Source organism: Dipodomys spectabilis, unplaced genomic scaffold (assembly GCF_019054845.1).
Source record: "Dipodomys spectabilis isolate Male_0828 unplaced genomic scaffold, ASM1905484v1 ptg000001l, whole genome shotgun sequence".
Classification (NCBI taxonomy): Eukaryota; Metazoa; Chordata; class Mammalia; order Rodentia; family Heteromyidae; genus Dipodomys; species Dipodomys spectabilis.
The window spans coordinates 27,984,506-28,008,354 of NW_024870678.1; the positions used below are offsets into that span (position 1 = coordinate 27,984,506).

At 39.8% G+C, this 23,849-nt stretch overlaps 1 protein-coding gene and 1 long non-coding RNA gene across 5 annotated transcripts in view; one reads left to right on the plus strand and one right to left on the minus strand.

Moving 5' to 3' along the window:
- Phactr2 (phosphatase and actin regulator 2) overlaps positions 1 to 20,310 on the plus strand; it is a 219,642-nt gene extending 199,332 nt beyond the window's left edge. For all 4 annotated transcript variants that reach the window (XM_042681349.1, XM_042681488.1, XM_042681427.1 and 1 more), the window contains 4 exons: positions 5,514 to 5,575; positions 7,989 to 8,126; positions 9,856 to 9,932; positions 19,204 to 20,310. In XM_042681349.1, coding sequence (XP_042537283.1) covers positions 5,514 to 5,575; positions 7,989 to 8,126; positions 9,856 to 9,932; positions 19,204 to 19,219 — 293 coding nt within the window. In that variant the 3' untranslated portion in view covers positions 19,220 to 20,310. The remainder of the gene's footprint in view (positions 1 to 5,513; positions 5,576 to 7,988; positions 8,127 to 9,855; positions 9,933 to 19,203) is intronic.
- On the minus strand, positions 1,526 to 21,860 carry LOC122109344. The gene is made up of 3 exons (XR_006147701.1): positions 21,784 to 21,860; positions 16,985 to 16,992; positions 1,526 to 1,537 (listed from the first exon to the last, which is right to left on the minus strand). It is a non-coding gene; the product is annotated as an uncharacterized LOC122109344 (long non-coding RNA).
- Positions 21,861 to 23,849: the final 1,989 nt, after the last annotated feature.

Sequence of the window (23,849 nt, forward strand, 5' to 3'; positions counted from 1 at the left end):
CTAAAACTCAGAGATTATGTCTTCTTGGATGCCTGATGCAATCCTTAGGTGGGGTTGTGGGGAGGAGGGGGAAGAGAGACTGAAAAATTTCTAGATAATTCTCTCTTGCTCCTGTGAGATGAATGTGCCAAACCACACTGGAGTTTGGTTATTTGAGGAACTGTGTCAGGGATCCGGAAATTTATTACATGTTGATCTTAAGTGCTGTGTTGGCTTTTGTACCCTCTGTTTTCCTGGAGGTTTGGGAAAGAGTGAAATACCAAAGTCAACTTCAGATTTGACTCCAACACTTTATGTACTTCCTTCTAAGTTCATGTTGATTCTGGAAACGAAGACATGTTTCCAGTCTGGAGACTCTGATAATGGCTTGTGATCTCCTGACACAAGACTGCCTGGCCAAGGCAAGCAGACTACGGTGGAGACTCTCCTGACTCCCCACATCCTCCATCCCCCTGCCCCGGCTTCCCACCCTACAGCACAGGGAGCTGAATGGTGTAGCTGACAAACACTTTACTCAGCCCCTCTGGCTTTGATTTTCCCACATAATCATGTTTTTGTTTAGAACAGCATAATTGTCTATCTGGAGAAAATGTGTGATAAGATATAGTTTTTAAGGCCAGGTTTTTTTTTTTTTTCCAGTGGGTGATCTTTTTATTACAGACTAAGAAACTGAGTCATAGTTTCTTAGTTTCATTCAACAGTTCTCAATCAGAACCTGTCCCTGCTTTAATAAACAGGGAAGGAAAGAAGGAAGGAAGGAAGGAAGGAAGGAAGAGAGGAAGGAAGGAAGAGAGAAAGGAAGGAAGAAAGGAAGAAAGAGAGGAAGGAAAGAAAGGAAGGAAGGAAGGAAGGAAGGAAAGACAGCTGTAGCTTTCAGTGGGAACCGTGGCACAAATTGTGTTTCTATCTTTACCCATGTTACTCTTCAGTTGATTTTGTTCTCATTTTGGTGTCACTATAGTTTATTAAAAAATATAGATGTACTAAGGTATATATCATTGTGCATTGTAGAACTAGTTCCTTCAAAGTAAGACTTTAAAAGGACCACCAGGTATTGGTGGCTCACACCTTTAATCCTATCTACTCAGGAGGCTGAGATGTGAGGATCACAGTTCAAAGCCAGTTTGGGCAGGAAAGTCTATGAGACTCTTTATCTCTAATTAACTGCCAGAAAATCAGACAAGGAGCTGTAGCCCAAAGTGATAGAGCACTAGCTTTGAATGAAAGAGCTCAGGGACAGGGCTCAGGTCCTGAGTTCAAGCCCCACAACCAACAAGAAGGAGGAGGGGAAGGAGGAAGAGGAAAAAGAGGAGGCATTTAAAAAATAAGGATTTGATGCTTGAAAGGTCAACTTCTGCTAAACAATACAAGTAGTGTTTATGGAATGTCTTCCATTTCAGAGATTGAGATAAAATGTAGGTTCCCTCACAATACTTAGTTGTGAATGTCCTCCAAGCTTGAGTTCTCTATGTTGATTGAGCTGAGGTTGTCCTTGAACTCACTATTATAGCCCAAGCTGGCTTTGAACCTCCTGTTCCTCTAGCCTCAGCCTTCCCACTGTTGAGATTCAGGTACGTGATACCATACGCAACTTGAAATGTTTTCAACATGCAGAAAAGTTGGAGTTTTACAATGAACATCAATATGTCTGCCATCTATTATCTGTTGACTTCTTGCTTCAACATCTGACTAACCGCCGGGCGCTGGTGGCTCACGCCTGTAATCCTAGCTACTCAGGAGGCTGAGATCTGAGGATCGTGGTTCAAAGCCAGCCCGGGCAGGAGAGACCGTGAGACTCCTATCTCCAATAAACCACCAGAAAACCGGAAGTGGCGCTGTAGCTCAAGTGGTAGAGTGCTCGCCTTGAGCTGAAGAGCTGAGGGACAGCGCCCAGGCCCAGAGTTCAAGCCCCACGACCGACCAAAAAAAAAAAAAAAAAAACATCTGACTAACCATATGTTGACCCAGATTTTGTCAATACATAGATGTCGACTTACATGTGTGTTGACATTTGTTGAAAATATCCACCTGGGGGGCTGGGAAGATGGCTCAGTGGTAGAGCGCTTGCCTTGCATGCCTGAGGCCCTGGGTTCGATTCCTCAGCACCACATAAGCAAAAAGAAAAAAGCCAGAAGTGGCGCTGTGGCTCAAGTGTTAGAGCGCTGGCCTTGAGCTGAAGAGCTGAGAGACAGCGCCCAGGCCCAGAGTTCAGGCCTCACGACCGGACCCCAAAAAAAAAAAAGAAAAGAAAAGAAAATATCCACCTGGGTACGTGTAGTACATGTACCCTCAAAAAATACAGCATGTCATCATGGTAGCACAAGGCAAAAGTCTGAAATCCTATCTCAACCAAAAAGCTGGGAATGGTGGCTACTTCCTGCAATCCTGGCTATGTAGGATGCATAGGTAGGTACATTAGTTCAAGATTAGCCCAGGGGGAAAATAAAAGATCTTATCCAAAAAGTATCTGAAGCAAAAAAAAAAAAAAAAGAAAAAGAGCTGAGGATATGGTAAAGGAGTAGAGAGAATGTCTAACAAGAGTGTGGCCATGGGTTCAAGCCCTAGTACTGCTATGTTTACACATATACATACATGTGTGGCTCTTTTTAATCCATTTTTTCCAAATTGATAACTCAGGAATATATAATACAGGCCTAGGGCATTGTGCAAATGATAAAGCACCTGCCTCACAAATCCAAGCCCTGAGTTCAAACCCAAATACCACCAAAATACATACATGCTGACACACATTAATGAATAGAATACAATAGAATAGAACTCCCATTGTTGATACTGCTGGACCTTGACTGTTATATTTGTTATATGTTATATTTGTTCTTTAATAAGATGCCAAGGAGCCATTTTGGGGGCTTCTATCCACCTTATCTCTCTTCCTCTATCTTCCTTAGAAGTATGGTTTTGAACATGAGAAATATAAGGAATTCAACTTCCTACTGCAGTTGACCCTTCTGTTTTGAAAGGTCACTGGCTGTCACCTTGTTGAACAATGGCTTAATAAGGCAAAACTATATTCCCTTTGCAGAAATGAACAATGTAACATGTGTTAGCTTTGAAATATATTAGATATCTAACTTGTTTTGTTTGAAATTACCCTTAAAATACAGCATAACACCCAGGTGCCCAGGCAGAAATCTTACCTACTCAGGAGGCTGAGATCAGAGGATCATGGTTCAAAGCCAGCCCAGGCAGAAAAACTTTTATCTCCAATTAACCAGAAGTAGAGCTGTGGCTCAAAGTGGTAGAGCACTAGCTTTGAATGAAAAAGCTCAAGGGCATCACCCCAGACCTGAGCTCAAGACCCATGACTGCAAAAATAAACAAACCCAGCATAACAGCTGTACAGGAAGAATTAACTAAAATATTTCAGTGATTTTTTTATTATTAATATCCCCACCATCCAGTTTTAATCATATAAACCCCAATTTTGGCATTTATCCATTATGTAAACCTAACCATCTACAAGCTTTGTCTAATTCATATATGTCAATTACTTGAACCTTGGTCATATATTGAAGGGTGTGAAAAGACAAATACACACATACACACACACACACACACACACACACACACACACACACACACACACACGGAAAAATCTGAGATCAGGTGCATTGCCTCACACCTGTGGGGCCAGTACTAGGCAGGCTAAGGCTGGAAAACCTGTTTCTATGGTCAGCCTGGGCTACATTGTAAGCCCTGTGTCAAAACAAACAAAATCTAAATTATAAACAAGTGTGTGTGACACACTTGTGTGACACGTCATCTGCCTCTTGTCCTGTGGTGTATTTTAATCATTTGCACCCCTGCATTACTTGAATTTTTAAAATACTTATAATTATCTTGCCATAGAAGAGATTTTTCTTTCATTAATCCCTTCCACAGCATGATTTCCCCTCAGTAAAATTCCTTGCCACACTGGAAGATAATTTTCATAAGCATTGGTATCTTAAGAATTAAAGTCTATCCTCACTTTATAGAACAGAAAAGGTACAAGAAGCAATGTACACACGTTCTTCAACTAAGCAACCAATAAAACCTGAAGGGGTGTTTGTTTCCTTTTTTAAAATTCCATCTGTTGCACAGCACCCAATTGTACAACTTGGTGAAGCACTAAGGAAAAAGAAGACTTAGGAAAGTTAAAGTCACAAGAAAATAAATAATTTCTACCCACAGTACACCATAACCCCATTCAGAACATTCTGGTTTCAAAGCCAAATTCAAAGAAATGTTTACATTCGGCTTCTATGGGAACCAAGGAAGACAAATCAAATATTTTGGTTGGGTTTGAATGGAACTCAGCAGCTCAGACATGCATCGGATGGTTCTCATTTGCTCTTTTTGCTCTTTTAATATGTCTCAGATTCTTCACATGCAGGCCAGATCCCCAAGTAAAATTTCATCTGAATTCTGGTAAATCATGCCTGTAAAGCCCATGCGATGATCACCAATAGACATCTTTGAACAGTATATGGACAGTTTCTTGTCCATCTTTATTCAGAATAGAGCATGCGGTCGGGAAACAGAAAGATTTAAAATTACTAAAGTAAAACAATTATGCAAGAAGGCAGTCACCCCGCGCGCGCGCGCACGCACACACACACACACACACACACACACACACACACACACACACTTATAGAAAGGATTTACATGTACAAATATGACTGACTGACCTTTCTGGGTAATCTTGTCTTACATTCGCTAGCCAAGTGCTCTACCACTTGAGCCATGCTTCAAACCCTTTTTGCTCTCATTATTTTTATGGATAGGGTCTTGTGCTTTTGCCAAGGGTGGATCCTAGACTAAGACCCTATCTCCTTCTCACTTTCTGTGTACCAGGGATCATAGTCATGCATACTACCACCTGGCTTTGCAAAGTCTTCATAACCTAGTTTTTCTTTTGAAAGGCAGGTTTATTACGCAACAGGGGCAGCTCTAGTAAGAGGTAATCAGTAGAGCCCATTGTCATCCATCTTCAGGGTACAGACATGAGCTATAGATTTAAACAGACAAAGAACCAGAAGCAAGGAGTGAAAGGTTCACCTAGACATTCCCAGTTACAGGTGTGGCCTGGCTGTCAGTATCCCAGTTTTGGATCTTATCATTGTCATAACTTTAGGGGAACAATCTGGTTAGATAACAATTTTTTTGACAGTACTTGGATTTGAACTCAGAGCCTCATACTCAGCTGTTTTGCTCAACTGGTGTCCTACCCCTTGAGCCTTGCCTCCAGTCTGGCATTTTTCTAGTTAATTGGAAAAGAGAGCTTTTCAGCCTAGGCGGGCTTTGGACCAATATTCTCAGCTAGCACCCTTCCGAGAAGCTAGAATTACAGACATGAGCCACGCAGCTCTTAACAATAACTTTTAAAGACATTAATAGGATGTTTGATCAGTATTAGAATCAAGTACCTGTGATCTGATGGGCATTTCTGATGATGAAATTTCTCTCTAGTAATTAAGTTGTTGTGCTTTTTCTCCAAAAACAAACAGAAAAGAATGAAGAAGAGGAGCAAGAAGCAAAAATGGAACTTAAACGTAGACTTAGCCGGAAGGTAATGCCATTCTGAATGCTCTGAAATAAACTTTGTTGGTTTGTTTAAATTTGTACTTTATATGTGAATGTAATACTTAGGCATAATTATTCTCATGTGACTACTACAGAATCATAGTCATTAAAAAATAAACAAAACAACTGTTCTTTTTTCTATTTGCATGTTATGTTAACTGTGGAAAGTTATTACTCAAAAGATTTTCATGCATTGTGTGAAAATCTTTAAAAATACAAAAATAAACAAAAAATACCACCAAAAATCTTCCATTCAGAGAACAATTATTAAAATTTCTATATAAATATATATTTCCATTTTTAAAAAGTAACTTTTAAACTGTTCTCGTTTTCCATTTAGTCTCGGATAAATTAAATAAATACCCTGTGACTACTGAAGATTTACCACTATCAGAAGTGGGAGTAATTTATTAAGTGAGCTTGATCAGCCAGTTTGGCTGCCACAGAGCTACCCAAATTGACAAATTTGCTCAGACAATTGTTTCCACATTGTATGAAAATATAAATCTCATCCAGAGCCCTGCCAAAAGAATATTCTTTTGGAAAAAATAAAGCACTATCAGTCTTTAACTTTCATTATAAATCCTTGCAGTAATTCTTCAGATATACCTTTCATTCCTGGGGAAAAAAGGGTGGGGTGACTAAAATACGACCAGAGTCAAGCGCGCGGGGCCTGACCCACATTTTTGAGGGCTAGCTGGGACTTCGCAGCTTCCGGGGCCTGACCCACATCTTTGAGGGCTAGCTGGGACTTCGCAGCATCAGTACTCTTCTACCTGGCTCCAGAGGCACTCCTGGGGTGCATTGAGCTTTTCCCCAACCCACTTGGGCTCCTCCATGACTCAACAGTGCCTGTTGTTTCTCCCTTGCTCCTACTTGTCCCACCGTTGAGCCCTCCCTGCCATGACCCATGTGAATCTATAGTTCTGGCATCTACCCTATGACTGGCATAGTCCTGAGGGGAAGACTGGGTGGAGCATTGCTGATCTGTTATCAGATCAGAAATCAGTGGCCACTGACCTGTGGGGTTGCCACCTGGTCAGACCTTAAAGCACAAGGATTTCTCTCCCTGCTACTCCTTATTTCCACTTGCCCAAGAGATGCAGCAAGGATCCAGCAGTATAGAATGGGTAGCATCTAAGAATATAACAGAATGCTTAGGTTGCCTAGCTACCAGGGCTCTGGGAAGACAGAAAGGGCTGAAGTTACCCTAGGCCCACTTAGGTGGACTCCAGGTACAGATTCAGGCTTCTGGGAATCCTTGGATTGGAATGGTTTGAATAGTAGAGTGTTGACTTTGCTTCACTCTGGTTTTACTCAGGAGTAGAGTGAGGACCAAGAAAGAGACTGCTTTTGACTACTGAGCATGTATGCACAATGTACCATCTATCTCTGAGCCCATGCAAATACAAATTACTATCTCCTCTAAAAAGGAAATAGTTTGCCTGGATATTGTGTGTGTGTGTGTGCACACGCACATATGGGCCCTGTGGGTAAAAGGGAAGTCTGTCCACCTGTGTGTATATACTCCAGGACATCTCAAATGAGGAAGGGCCAGGATGAGGTAATCTGACATAGCAGTGCATGTTGATGCCTGTCGACCAAGGAGGCTATCTTGCTTTCAGCCCTCATCATTGTGTTGGCTCTTTTGAACTTGAGACTAGCCGAAGAAAGGAAAGCAAAGGACTGGCTAGATTCAATATAATTGGAAATTGCATTGGGACAAAGGCCACAAGAATAAACCCTAGTGGTCTGAATATCAGAAAGTTGGCAAGGAGGTATGGTTCTCCAGCAACTCTTCCTCCTTATCCCATTCTCCTGTCCTGCAAGTTGACTTTCTGAGCTAAAGGTCATTGCCAGCATGGGTCCTGGATCCTTGTTTTGCTGGCAAGGAAGGCTGCGGGCTCACCCTTCCTAGACCTTTCTAGGTCTTAAAAGACATTTCTGAGCGGACAGCTTTCATGGATGAGGATTAGGAGCGGGAATTAATTCATGTTTCTAAAAGTTTCACAGTTTTTTTCCTTGATCATTCAGCCATGCTGGAGCAGGCGTGCTGCTGTGTGTGGGTCACTGTGTGTGCCTGTGTTAGGGATGACAGCCAGGCCTTCATCTCAGCGCTGGCAAGTTGAGGAAAATAACATAACGTGGATGGTTACTGCCAAACACAGTGACCTATCTAACAACGACGATTTTTATAGTCTTAAAAATGAGGCCACGCTGCTTTCTAGTTCTCGTTACAAATTCCCAAGACACCACTGCCTTTTTTTTTTTTTGAAAGTGACCTTATTTAACCATAACTTTAAAGTGTTGTCTGTTAAAAAAGAAAAAAAGAAAAAACTTGCCACCACAAGACTATAAACAGTTTTACTGATGTATCTTTTCCACCCACCCTTCTACAGCTCAGCCTGAGACCCACGGTGGCGGAGCTCCAAGCTCGAAGGATCCTGAGATTTAATGAGTATGTGGAAGTCACCGATTCTCCTGACTATGACCGCCGGGCAGACAAGCCCTGGGCCAGGTTGACACCTGCAGACAAGGCAAGCATTCCAGTGGCCATCTCATTGATTGCACTGCTTTCTCCCAAGTTCCTTACTCACCTTCCACCTGATCACCCTCCGCATTGCAGATCTCACTCAATATTCTAGCAATTTTCTGCCTCTGACCATGGAAGCCAATTCAATGATAATACTTATAATGCCAATGTAGTTCTGTCAGCTAAGTCTCAGAGAAAGCTAGTTTTTAATTACTTAGTCTTTAATTACGTAGCCAAACCTGGAATAGGACTTTCTTTATCAGTCATGGTTTATATAAGTATACATAAGACACATATACATATTTGTATGTGTATACACCCAAAGACACACACGTATTTAAAATAAGCCAAAAACTGAAACCAAAAGCTATGCATGATCCTGCCACTATTTGTTAATAGGTCACTAAGATTAATGTGTGGCTGAATGTGTCAGCTTCTCATTCTGAACAGCAGCATAGGCATCTCTTTGTGGTCATAAAATTTACATGGCACGAGTCATGTGTTCTTTAAATATGAAGGCGTCCTATTTGATGTTTTCCTTGGGTAGCTTTAAGTGAAGGACTGAAATTTTTAAGTTCTGTCTGTTTAGACTTCCAATATTAAAGAATAAATCGCGACTGCTTTTCTAGTAGCTTTGCGGCAACTAGTCAAAAGCCATGTTGTTTTGGTGGGACCAAATGAAGAAGTTTCCTGGGAACGTAATATTGTTTCACGGAAAGTTCCTGCCCTAAAATTTCTTAGGCTCGTGGAGGTGGCAGGGGAGAGAGGGGAGGTGAGTAAATCCAGACCAGGAGTCTAGCCTTCTCTGCTCCTTGTGAAAGACTACTGAAAGCAATCTACCCCGATTTTAGTTTTTGATTATCTTTTAAGTTGTTGTACTCAGGGGTCACAACTCAACATGTCCGTTTATGAGTACTATGTCTCTTAATCCGTGTCACCCCCTTTTCATCATTCTCCCCCGGCTGTCCCAACCCCACCCATTCCTTCAATCCTCCCACTTATTACATATATACATTGAATATGCTGACTGCATTTGCCCACCCCTTGCTCGCTCCCTTCACCTACCCATCTCCCCTTATCCCCCTGCCCTCTCCCTCAATACCACAAGGTTCTAGTTTTCACCTTGTAAAAGCATAAGTTAGTTGTTCAAAGGAGTTTTTAGTTTGGCTTTACACCTTGATTCACCCTCACCTGAAAGTGTTGCCGATAGGGGATAATTTTCAGATTTGGGTATATTTGCATATACATAATGGGATGTGGGGATGAGAGCTAAGTCTGAGCCCAAAATTCTTGTATGGGGCTAGGGGTGTAGCTCAGTGGTAGAGCACTTACCTGGCATGACTGGTCCTGGGTCTGATCCCCAGGACAGTATAAGCAAGTTCATTTGTGTTTTATGTACACCTTATATGCATAGCCGGAAGGTCATTTTTCCACAGCATTATTTACTGTACCTTCACCTTGCAACAGCTGTATGACGGCACATGTGGAATTTTCCACTTGTGACCTCATATTAGCACTGAAAAATTTCCAGATTCTGGTGCATTTCTAATTTCAGGTTTTCAGAGTGGAGGTGCCCAACTTGTAATATATTGTATTTATTACCTGGTAGAAATTAGGAATCCTATTCTCAGACATTTCTTTTAAAAAAATTCTGCTTCACTAATGGTGTAAAGACTCAGGAAATACACGACCTACATAATCATTCTACTTGTCTTTTTTTCCCCTCTGTGTAGGCAGCAATAAGGAAAGAACTAAATGAATTTAAAAGCACAGAAATGGAAGTTCACGAAGAGAGTCGGCAGTTTACAAGGTAGGTAGATAAGATGCATTGAAAAGGCTTTGATATGGTACTTTTTGTAGTAAGTCTAACTTGTCACAATTAAGACTTTGAAAACTGTTTAACAGAACTACCTAATAGACATTCATCCTTATTTCCTTTTACCAGTAACCTAAGTCAATGATATCAGTGAGAAAAGATAATTTTATTTAATTATATGATAATCATCTATGTCATTGAACTTGAAGTTCTGTGCCCAGAACAGATATTGGTAATCATTACCATGGGTGCTTATGTTTTTGCTCTGAGCTCGGCAGACAGAACTTAGGATGGAAATGGACTTTTCACAGGATGCAACTTAAAATAGGAATCAAGTTTTCACCAGTACCACAACTCACTACGCTGTTACTCAAATGATCTGTGACAGTAGCAAATACCTGAGATAAGGTAGACAGAGAAAAGCATTTGTTTGAGCTTACGGCATTAGAGGTTCTGGCCCATGGTTAGTTGGCCTTGTTGCTTTGGGGCCTGTGGTGAGACAGCACCACATGGTAGCAATAAACAGCAAAACCACTCATCTTGTGAGAATAAGAGGAAGAGACTAAGCCTACAACCCCTCTCAAGGGTACGACTTCGATGACCGAAAGTCTTTCCATTAGGCCCCCTCCTTCAAGTTCCCATCACCTCCTAATAGGGTCAAGCTGAAGACAAACACTTTTAATACATGAATCTTTACAAGACACTTCAGATCATAACCATAGCAACTCATAAACGTGCTGTTTTTCCTCCCAGCATGCTTTGGTACTAAAACCAGAAAGGACTTGAGTGATCACATTGTCTGCTTCTCCTCCTCCCCCCATACACACACACACACACACACACACATACACACACACACTCGACAGCTGTTCTGTTTATTTCAGTCTCACAGGTGTATGTGCTTTACTGTATCATAACAGGAAGGTTCCTAGAAATGTGCACAGAAATCAGATCTTTAGAAATTAAATTGATAAAAATAATACCAACACAAGTGATCACAAGAAGAGGAAGACCATGCTATGTCTTCTCAGAAAACCAATACTGATGCCTAAGCTAGAGGTGGCCTCTAGGGCAGCGCCATGCATGTGGTTCACCTGACCTTGGAGTGGTTCCTGGAATGGTCTATATGGGACTGCAAGTCATCATGGGTAAAGAAAGTAGTCCAACATTAGATAATAGCAGACTCCATCTATAAACTCCACGGCAGGCCTCTGTAATTACAATATGCTCCCTAGCTATTCCCGGCACACAGATAAAACCTCTTTATCTTAGGCATATTCTTTCTTCATCTGTTCGTTTTCTCTATATCTTGTTTGTATTTTTTTTCCTTTTTGCGAATACTAGTGCTTGAACTCAGGGCCTCGCCTTATGCTCTTATTTGTTGTATTTTGTTGTTTTGTTGTGTTCTCTCAAGCTGGCACTCATACCACTTGACTTACACCTCCAGTTCTGAGTTTTGGGGGCTGGTTAATTGAAGAGAAGAGGCTCATGGGCTAGCTTTGAATCAGGATCCTCAGATCTCAGACTTTTGAGCCATTGTGATTAAACACACGAACCACCAGAGCCTAGCTGTTGGTTTGTATTTGTGAGCAGGGCTTCCACCAACCAGAAGGTATCATTTTTCTCTTACTCAGGGCTTTATCCTATCATAATCTACTCTTGGATCACTCACATGCCCTGTCAAGCCAGACTTCTATTCTTGCTAACATTTGTGGGTCAGGGAAAGTTCTTTCTAATATGTGACACCTAAGGTTGCACTATTCAGTGAAGTAAATCAGAACGAGGTAGCAGGATATTTATGGTGACGGAACTGGTCGGGGCCTCCAGGCAATTGAGAAAATGGCAAGTGTCTATATCCTTGTGTCCTGATCCCAGAGCTGCTGTGGCTCCACTCCACCTACTCTGTGATTCAGGACAGATTTACTTCTGCATTGCCTTCCTGAAAATCAGGGTCTCCGATAACCATGTTTCCATTTGGTAGCATGATGTGAGAATAAATTGCAGCAGCAAAGAATCAATTTAAAAACAATGTATTGCTATGAAAGTTCTCCTTTCATGAAAAGGAGATATTTATCCTTTTCTGACTGTTTCTGTCTATGAACAAATACAACAAAATTAGGTGATAGGTAGGAATTAGAGATATTTCTTTTACACATGTGTGTTTACATACAAAATAATATATTTAGGGGCTAGGAAGGTGGCTCAGTGGTAGACTGCTTGCCTTGCATGCATGAGGCTCTGTATTCGATTCCTCAGCATAACATAAGGAGAAAAAGCTTGAAGTGGTGCTATGGCTCAAGTGGTAGTGCGCCAGCCTTGAGCTGTAGAGCTGAGGGACTGCACCCAGGCCCAGAGTTCAGGCCCCATGACCAAAAACAACAACAACAACAAAATATATCCATATTTATATATTTAATTACAGTATTTAAAGTAAAAATGAAAATCCTTTTCACTCCTTTCAGGCCCATAGTAGCACTCTCACAAGTGAGACTGGGAAAAGTTTGATGCTGATCATAAATCTGGACTGTTTTCAAATGTATACGTTTGAGTATGTATACGTTTTTATATACACCCTCTCTCACACATATAAACAGTGTATCATTGATAAATTGCTGAACTATGACATGACTAGTGGATATTTATGGGGGAAATTAGCTTTTCATTATCAAAAGACTGCTACCTTAATCCTATATCTGTGTAGGTGTACGAGTATTTATGTGGAATTCTCAGCAGAGATCTGTCTATCTGTCTACCTGTCTCTGTCTACCTGTCTGTCTGTCTGTCTGTCTATCTATCTGTCTCTCTCTCTATCTATCTACCCATCTGGAGATATGTATAACTCTTTAAACATACTACTGTTAGCTTCCAAAAAGAGCACATATATGTGTATGAACGTGCTGGCTGACTCATTAACAGTTGAGTTAGGGGAGTGATTGAGAGATTCACATTCTAAAGGAAAGATTCTAAAAATTGATAGTGAACAATATAAACAATGGTACTCTCACTGATTTCTATGAGATTGAACAACACATTTTATTAACCATTCATTCTTTATTTTTTCATCTGATTTTCTTTTTTAGATGATTAGTAAAGCCTCCTTAGATATTATGGCTATTCACCCTGGACTACATATGTCACTGTATTTTTCTCCTTTATTAATTGTTTTAATGATCTTCTGTTTACATTTTTTTACATATCAAAAGCTATGTTCTTATATTTTACCGCATCATTTTGTATCTTACAGAAGAAGGCCAAAAAAATAAAAGTACCATTTTCCACTTTTATATGTGCTTCTTTACTCTTAGGAATTTTATCCATTGGGCATTTATTTGTATATATTCAAAAAAGTAAAGTAACTCTACTCTCTGTATATGATTCATTGTCTCAACGCCATTTACTTCCTCGAGATGTAAAATTCTCTTTTAGCATACACATGGGCCAGTTTCTGGATCCTTGATTATGTTCTAATAAGAGGGTCGTTCATCCCTGTGTCACATTATTTAATAGAGTAGGTGATCTTTTTACATCTGATGGGATATTCTTTCGCTTTCAGAATTGTATGTCTATTTCTCTGTATTCATTAGAGAAATTGAGATTATTCTTAATGTGTCCCACAAAATAATGTGTTGATATCCTCATTATTGAAGTAAGTATTAATAGATGCAAGTAGATAAGCTTTGGGGAATAACAGCTAATATCAAGGGCAAACTGCAAAAGATTTCCAAAAAATACATATTGATTAGCCCTCTTAAAATGTCTTTTCAAATCAGGAAAAATTAAATATTCATATCACCAAAATAAACATACCTTTAGTAGTCTTCAGAACTTGGCAATAAAGCAAATGTCTACTGCTATTTTCCATTAATTTATCTGACATCATTAGTACTGCATTCCATCTGGGAAGTATTTTTGGCTCTGGAGATATAAAAATCATGCTATGATTTTTCAAGATGTTTTCAGCCGTTCTTTTAAAAGGAAAAAGTTTGGAGTAAAGAGTACTGTTCCTAATCAAAATAATACACAATTATGATGATGCTTTGCACTGAGCTATTGCTCATGTAAAAGACAGTAGTACTCTTAGATCCAAACATCTTGTTGGGGGTGGGGACGTAAGCAGCCTGTGAAGGATAACCTAGCTCTTTAAATGTAACCTAGCTACGCAGCAGCTCTACTGCCTTCTAATTAGTGGCAGACTCTATTGCCTTGAACCGTTTAAGCTATCCCTAAACCTCCGTGCTCCCTGTAGATTCAAGGCATGTAACAAATGGATTAGGACTTTCCTCCTTCCACTTCCCAGAGAGGGCTCCCACATAGAGAGGTATGAAGGAGTACTGAAATTCCATTCCCATACACAGCTTCCTTTGTTGGTGTCTCTTTGGAAGATGCAAAAGGCTGATAACATTGCTTGCCCTGGCTAGTTAATGGGTGGCAAAGGCCAACATAGGAGGGAGCTGTCACTATTTGCCCTGTTCACTCCTTGTCACCTTTCCAGATTTAGAAACATTAGACTGTTTTCTCTTCACGTGTTTTAAATGTGAAATTATTACACGTATACACGTACATAGAAGTTTCTTTAGCAATGATGTTATTCTCTGACCTGTTTGGGTATTATCATCCTCTATGGATTTATAGATAACCTAGGTAAGTGTGGTTTATCAGAAAATGGTCTCAGAGGGACTGTACTTGGAACTGCAATATAAAATCATGAAGGTCCTCCACAGAGGAGCAAGAAGGCTGGATAGGTAGTGGTACTGACTTTCCTGGGTACCCCCATTTACTTGTACCTCAACAGAAACTTGAAGAGTTGGAAAATATTGCAAGCTGTGCGCAGTATTAAGAAGGCCCAGGCAGCTCATGGCCTGAGTTCTCAGCTATGTTTAGGAGACTCTTGGTTTGCTCAATAGAAGCCAGTGAGCCACAGTAGTGAAACTTTTTTAAAAGAAAAGGGAAATGAATTATTGAGGATCTCAGTAAATATCAAATGAGAAAGTTCAGAGAAGTGAAGTTTTATATTTGTGAGTAATTTTACTCTTTTATTATGAGATTGAATGGATAGAAAATTGAGTCAATATTTCAAGGTAACTTGTGGGGAAACTTGAGGAAAATAGTTGTCCTCATCTGAATTCTGTGATTTAAAAAATAGCTTTTTCTTGCCCCCTATCCCATTCACTCCCTCTCAACAGAAGGAGAATCACAAGGGTGGAAAAGCATTCTAGTTTTAAGAGTAAGAAATGTAGGTATTTTCAAATTTAAGTCTCTAGAAAGTTCTGGAAAAAGATGGGATGACAGTTTAACTATCCTTAGGGCAGAGTAAGTCTTTATTGCTCCACAGACAAAGCCTAAAGCCAACTTGTCATTCGGTCACACAGACAAACCTTCCAGAAGGTAAATGAATGCAAACCACTGAATAGTAACAAATTTAATAATAATTCACATTTTAGTACTTCCAACTGTAAAATTTTAGAGCTGAATATGAAGATAAGATGCCTAATTTCACGTGTTGACCAAATCTGCACAGTCTGTATAAAAAGATGCTGTAATCCAGGCATGGCGGCTCACCCCTATAACTCTAGCTATTCAGGATGCATAAACAAGAAGATGGCAGTTCAAGGTCAGCCTGGGCAGAGTTAGCTTGAGGCCCTATCTGATGAACAAACTAAAAGATCTGGGAGGTATCAGCTTAAGTGGTAGAGCACTTGCCTGGCAAGCACAAGGCCCTGAGCTTAATCCCACTACTACAAAATAAATTAAAAAATAAGTCGGTGCAGTCTTGGTCTGCACATCATTGTATAGCTACAGTACTGACTGGTCACCTCTCTGCTCTGCTGTCTCCTTCTAGTGCAAACCAGAGATACTAATTATCTCCTGAAAGAACCCCCCGGGCAAATGGTGCCTGTAAAGAGGAAAAACCTCTTCATAGTGTCCATGCTAGTTTTGTGAATCTAAAAGGAGACTACAATCCAGAAAAATGCTGGGTTTCCCTGCACAATTTTACTTGCTCCTTGCTTAACCAGATCTTTCATTTACCTTCTTTCCCCCCATAGACATTCCCAATAGGAAGAGAAAGCACCTCGTATCAGGTTACCCTACATCTGACCTTTGAATCCAGAACCAAAGAACATCTGAAGATGTGGAATTGAATGTTTGGTGTGCAAAGCTCAGCAAAATTGAAGAGGCCTAAATTTACACTGCTAAATTAGATGGGGTGGGGGAGGGGGTGTTTCACAGGTACAAGGCATTTGTCTTGTGTCATCAGAGATCTGGGGCTCCCACTTCCATTGGGAATATATTATATCTATGTATTGCAATATAGGCAATGCTTGTGTGACCGAGTGTCACAACAGTGTCCCTGAGTGAGGGGCGCTACCTAAGGATGTCACTGCATTTATGGACATACTCCTGTTTTAACCACAACATACTAGTTTGGGAAAGCTCACTATATATTCTTTTTATTTTGACTTTTGGGAAGTCAAACATGCAGCAGAAGGTGAGAAATCCCATGTACCCCTCAGGCAGCTTCTGCAGTAATTAACTTAGGACCAGTCATATCTGGTCTCTTCTTATATCTTTCAGTTTTCCTTGAATTTACATGGTCACACTTTGTAAATGTATATCATGTGGGGGAAAAGAAATGATACACCATGGCTGGGTGTCAGAAGCTCACACCTGTCATCCTACCAAGAAAGCAAGGATCATGGTTCAAGGCCAGCCCAGGTACAAAAGTTCAACACACCACTTCTTAGTATATAGCTGGACACAGTGGTTCTCACACCTGTCATCCAAAGCTTGTGGAAGGCGGAGATGCAGAGCATGTTAATCCAGGCTAGCCTGAGCAGAAAAGCCTGTAAGATTCTGTCTTCCTGGAAGGAAGCTAGATATGGTAACATGTGCTGTAACTTCAGTGACAACAAGTATAAAAGTCAGCCTGTCATGGTTCAGTCATGTTTCTGGGCAGGAAGCAAGATGTTATCCTAAAAATAACTAGTAAAAAAAAAGAAAATAGGACTAGCTGGGTGCTGGTGGTTCATGTCTGTAATCCTAGCTACTCATGAGGCTGAGATCTGAGGATTGAGGTTCAAAACCACCCCCAGAAAAGTCCATGAGACTCTTATCTCTAATAAAATACCCAGAAAAAGCCAGAAGTAGTATGCTGTGGTTCAAGTAGTAGAACACCAGCCTTGAGCAAAAGAATCTCAGGAACCATGCCCAGGACCCAAGTTCAAGCCCGAGGATCAGCACCAAAAAAAAAAAAAAAAGACTGGAGGTATGACTCAAGTAACACCAGCAATAAAATAACTCTTAATTCAAAACTCCCAGTACTGCTAAAAAAAAAAAAAAAAAGGAAGGAAGGAAGAAAGCAGGGAAGGAAGGAAGGGGAGGGAAGGGAAGGAACAACCTTGTGCCAGATAGTACATGCCATGAATATGGAAAAGTGAATGAGAATGGTGTTCTCTTATCTTCTCCTGGTCTAGCAGCAAAGTTCCTGCACAAAGAGCATGTGATAAGTAGCTGGCAGGTGCCAGAGACTACAGAAGCACAGAAGCACAATTGGCTTCTGTGCTTCCTGAAGAGATGAAAATGAGAGAGTTTAGGGACCGCAGAGAATGAGACCTTGCAAACTAGAGATGGGAAAAAAGATGAGTCGAAGACAGAATGTGTACACAAAGCATTGTGGGAGCTAATGACTAGCATTTGCATACTAAAGAGAAGTGATAGAAACATGGTAAGCCCCATTCTGAAGGGCTTTTTTTTTCTTAATATATATTTTTTATTGTAAAGATACTGTTCAGAGGGGTTACACTTACATGAGCAAGGTAATGAGCCCATTAGGTATCGAGCATTGTTACCCCCTCCTTTATTTTTCCCCTACCATCCCTTTTCTCCCCTAACTCCCCAACTCCTCCCTCCCCTCTCCCACTCCAACACCTCCCCCCGCCCCCCCCAGCAAAGTTGTAAAGTGATTTTTTTGTGTGTTTCTTTGTGTGTTCTTCCCCATGGTACAACCCCTGTTATCACTGTATTTGATTCCACTGTTCTGCATTTTGTATATACATTTTTCTAATTTGGGGAGGAGAAGGGAAATAACAAAATGCTGAAATAAGGATACAGGATGACCATTGTCACAATGAGATGTACAAGACAGTATGTTGAAAACAAACTGAAGAGCTTTAAATCATAGCTCCAAACCAAAACAAAAAAAAAAAAACAACTATATTTTGTAAAGAATGGAAAGAATACAATTCTGAACAGGCCAAGTGGGATCTGTATTTCACAATGAAAAGGCTAGGGATGGTATGGAGCCTGGGACAGGGAAAGCAATTTGAAAACAGAGTTGGCGAGGTTAAGCAGAGCTGCATAAAGGTGGAAACACAGAGCGGGCTGAAGAGCTTGATCACATAAAGCATACTGGAGAAGACGGCTCTTGACCTTGACCTTAACAATGAAAGCACAGATGGGAAATGGAGTGAGGGAACTGCATTGTTAGAAGAGACAGTGTGCTCAAACGCACAAGCTGCACAAATGCAAGAATGTTCAAGAACCCTCTTGGAAGGAAAATAAGCCAGCCCTCTGGCTAGCAAGCAAATTGTGACAGTAATGCCAGCACTAGACGTGAAAGCTTTAATGGTTCTGACAAGCGGTCCTGGCAGGATTTCATGATACATGGGAAAGGAAGAACAAAGATGAGAAAGGACTTGCAACTCTAGAAGTTAATACTTTAAACAGTAAAACCATTGAACAAGAGAGAAAGTACCAATGGAGGCTAACTAACTAAAGTTGTATAGTTAGTAACATGTTTTATAAGTTACTTGTAGACTATCCTGGTAGAAATGCCCAGTGAGTATTTCCAAATCTAGATGTGGAAAAGCTAATTTGGAGTCACCAGCAGGAGATGGTAAGATGCTAAAGCTAACAAAATGGTTGTCTATTTTTGTCTGCCTTTTATATTTGCAGGCTAGGTGTAACCAAAGCCATCGGTGTAACATCTCACTCCGTTTAATATGAATGAGAAAGTGACCCACAAAAATAGCAGTATTTAGTCTGGCTTGCTCTCTGAACTGAGTATCAGTCAGGAATCTTTTAAGTGATTCTCTCTACTCTCCAACATCATGTGTCTAACAGTCTTCTGTTATGACAACAACTATTCACAGTAATTCTGTCAGGGAACGTCTAGTGCGGCTTTTCCTATCAACATGACTGTACCTTGTTCAGTGCATTGGACTGCATGCTACATACCAGGGACTCACCATAACTGTTTTTGCTCTAGGTTCCATCGCCCATAATGAAGTATGGGACTGCTTGGAAATTGATTGATCATCCTTACTGGAAGCCCTGCTTCTGGAAAAACCTGATATTGCACTGAGATGTGAATGTGTGTGTTTCTGCTTAATTGTGGCCAAGGAACTCAGCTTTGTTCGAAAGCATCCTTCTCCTGGATCACCCAGATGGGGTCCGTAAGCAACAGAAAAGGTGCAACTAGCCTTGCTGCCCAGAATGTGAATTGATGGTAAGGGACAGACACTCTGGTTACATGAGCTGTTCTTCATCAGGAGTGTTCATCGAAGAAAATGAGCAGAAGACAATCACTGGCTCCCTAATACCAGAAAGCCAAATGGTATGGAGTGTGTAGTTTAAAGAAAAATGAAGATTGCAATTGCTGGGCACTGCCAATGGGTGGGAGTTGAAAATCAGAAAGAAAAAGAAAATATTTCATTATGTTAATGAAGAAAAAGCAAAGCACAAATGTATTTTTGAAGCGGGCATTTGGTATTTGAGAACTTAAGCGATTTGGGAATCTAACCACTGATATAGATTCCTTCAAGACTTGCTAGAACATTCTTGTCTCACCATTAAGTTGGTACAGTATAGTACCATTATTTTATGTTGTGCCAGTGAATCCAGTTGCCAGAAATATGTCTGAATGTGTTCATGCCTCTTTTTCTTAAATGCAAGAAGCTTCTACCAACTCTTACCAAGCATGCTCATTGAAATTTTGTTGCATGCTTTGCATAGCTCAGCTATATTCACTTGACATTTCTTACATACTTATTCCTACTCGGCCCTCCACCAGGATAGCAGGACAGGGCATACAGTTAGATGTAATGTAACCCTATAAAACTGATACAGACTTCACAAATAAATCTTTTGGGCTTACCCTATCTTGAGTATCTGGAGTCAAGCAGCTAGTCAAAAAGTTTCTATTTGATCTAAGCAAGATCATATCGACAATCACGAGACCCTTTGTATAAGCCAGGTACACATAAGTGCTGCTGGCTGTTAGTTCTGAAGGACAATGAAAAGGACCTAGTATTTTTTCAATGCTGCATTTATATAAAGTTGGGTTGCTGCTATTAAAATCAACCATATGGGTTTTTTTAAAAACACAGTAAATTTGGGTAAGTTGTGTGTGAGGAAAACTTTACCTTGTATATGAAGAGCCTGCAGATCGTATCTTATATAGTATTTGCTTTCAATGCAAGAGGACGAGTCAGGTGAGCGTTCAGCTGGGTCCCCAGTGAGCTACAGTCAGTACTGTTTACACCAGCATCCTTCTGCTATTGTCCTCTTCTCTGCCAGTCCAAGCAGAGTTTCCACATACTTCTACCGATCTGTAAATACTAGCTTGTGTTTCATTGTTCTCTCACAATCATTTGGTACCCCTTTTATCTAAAATGCCCAGGATATGTAACATTCTTAGAGGCTAGAATAGAATTTTCTGGATTGTTTCTAGTTCTGAATGGGAAAGACTGTGATTTCTTACTTTCAGTCCCAAAGTGTAAACATTTTAAATGTTGGGTGAATTGATATTTCCCTTCCTGCTTTCCTCCCCCATTCATTAGCATTCTGAAGAACCATTTAAAATTGGATTCTCCTATTTAGATGTTAAAAAATAGCCCCAAGTGACTTATGATAAAAAGGCAGGACCATTTTTTAAGGAAGAAAAGTAACTGGTATTCTTACACCTCTTGGTGCACTCAGTTGCATGCATTCATAAAATCAGCCTGCTTTCTGTGTCACCATTTCACTAATAAAGATATTCTTTGGCTTTGAAAAAAATGTGTGTGCATGTCCCATAGGTCGGACTCTGGCTGAGGATTTTTGCTTTGTTTCATTGTTTTGCAGTACAGTTCTGCCACTGAACTACATTCCCAGTTCTTGTGTTTCACTCCAGCTATAAAAAATTATTTTGTTCTTGTTTATTTTTACAGATATTCTTTTGTATAATACTTTATTGTTGTTTTAGTGTCTTGAGAAAAATACTAAGGAATGTGTTTCTTTGCTTTTTTCTTCTATCCTTATAAACTTTGAAGTTTTTCAATTTCTAATCATGAGAGCTCTGTTTCATGGTAAATGTGATACATTAACATCATTTTGTCACTCAAGATACTTGTCAAGAAACTTCCTGTTTGGTTGATGGAAAGAACAGTCTTTTCCCACTAGTAATGCATAAAATACAATTTTTTAATCCTTCCAGTGAGATTCATTCAGCATAAAAAGTTGAATGTTAATATATTGTTTTTTCTTGCATAATATATTAGGTTTATGAACTACCCACACCTTTCTTCCATTTGGTGTAGAAAAACTTGTATGTTAGAAAAGCTTTCAAATTGTTTGTTAGAAAAGTTTAAAAGTAAAAAAGAAATTAACCACTGCTGGCTTAAATAAGTAATTAGGGTCACCAGGTACTTTATTACAATAAACCTTTAATTAAAAAAAATAGCAAGAATTAAAGGCTCATGAGATAAACTGTATTTCACAGAATAAGGTTCTGATTTCCTACCTGACCAGTCCTATTTTACAGTTACACCTCTACTCACTGCCATTGTTTCTGCAACCTAGCCACTACACTTCTGTTCTATGGAGAAAATGACTGTGTGCAAAAATTAGATTGGTCAACTTGGTTTTGTTTTCCTGTTTGGCACATGTTCTCTCACTGAGCTATTATACTTGTAACCCTGATTTCTTTTCCTCTTGCAGTTGTAACCCAATTCCAGGTTTTCACTAACATGAGATATAATGTGAGACTGACATAGACCAAGTCTGAATCCCTCAGATAGGGAAGGAAATAAACCCTTCTCCAGGAATGTCTCAGCCAGGAAAGAACTAGACAGAGTATAAAAACCAGAGGGACCAATGGCATCTTTTAAAAAACAATAAAGCAGGGAGAAAGCTCATTAATATTAATACAGTAAGAATATGCTAAATGGGTTTGATCAGCATCCTCATCAATCAATACAAAAAAATTAGTTCTCTGGTGATCATCATTCAGTTAAGGTAGCTTGTTTGATATTTTTTGGTCTGTTGAAGTGTCTTGTATTTTATATACTAACTATAGTCTATGTTAATTCCAAACAGGATTTAACTGAGGTCTACAGAATTCAGGGAACTGTCCTGGCATTTGAACAGCTGTTAGAACTGAATTAAAAAACAAACACCTCTATCTCTTTGACTTACCCAGGAAGGCTGACATTCTGGTTTCATCTTCATCTTCTTATTGTCAGAATAAGGCTAGTCACTTGTCTCTTCCGAATGTCATAGCAAGTATAGAAGCAGTGGATCCATCCTTCAAAAAGAAAATCACCAAATTTCAAAAGGAGTTAAATCCTTAAGATCCATAACTCATCAGGTTTTGCATCCTGCAGTTCATTCAGTACTGACTGGCACCTTAAAAAATATTTAGTAGTGTTAAATATATATATATATATATATATGTATATATATGTATATATACATATATATATATATATCAGCTTACACTTGAAGGAGGAGAAAATTAGTACTGAATATCTTCATAAATACCCTATAATACTTCATAGAGTCAGACAAACATAAGTTTCAAAGTTTCTACTGTATGCACAATTGAGAAAGTAAGTCTTGCATGTGCATTTTAACAGTGAAAACTTCCCCTTCTTCCTCTCTTGCTCGGAACTTTCATCCACCTGTTAGCATTTTAAGTGGTTCTAGCAGTGTGTTTCATAAGGGACTTTCCTCAGTGTCGGTAAGATGGATTTCAGCTAACACAAGAGAAATGAATCTAGGTCAATATAGCAGAATTGTCCAGGCATTCCTAAAATCTAGTGATGTGAAGCCTACCTTTATAGTAAAAGTAAATGCTCAGATCCTTATTTCCTCAAATCCTTAGAGTATGTTGATACAAGAAACTTTTTAGTATCATTTGTCTACAAAACTATCCCTTAGCTCCTTGGTTAATCTCTCAGTTACAAAGTATTTGCTGTGTACTTCCTGGTGGAATACACACATACACACACACACACACACACACACAATGTATGTGAGAAACCAAAATGAACTTTCAGCATTCAACTATGTGCCAGAAGGGAAGAGTGCCAAAAGCAAATCATCCAGTCAATAGAACATCTTCCTGAGAGAAAACACATCCCTACATAGTTCAAACCCAACTTTCAAAGAGGGATTTGAGTCTCTACAGTGACTAAGGTTAGTAGGAACATAGGTAGTAGAAACCCCTCAAACTATTCTCATTTTCACTTCCCAGTTACTTTATAATCAACCAACTTAAACTCTTAGAAACTGTGAACTACCATTAGCATTTCAAGAAATCGGCTGAAGCATAGCCTATCTATGCTTTTTGAAGTCGGGGGTCTTCACAAATTAAGAGAATCCATTGGCTACTTTGGATTTTTTGGCAAACAAATCCTGTGATAGCTATTCCCACCTAATATCTTTACCAAAAAGGGCCATTTTAAGCTACACTAGGATTTACTACACACACAAACACACACACACCACCTCTACCACCACCACCACCACCACCACTACCACCACACCAAAAATGTCATTTAGCTTGCCACATTGCTAGCACAGCTACACATATCAGCAAAGTACTGTTGATCAGTGCTTCTCAGTGGGGTGCTGTCCGCATTTGGACCAGAA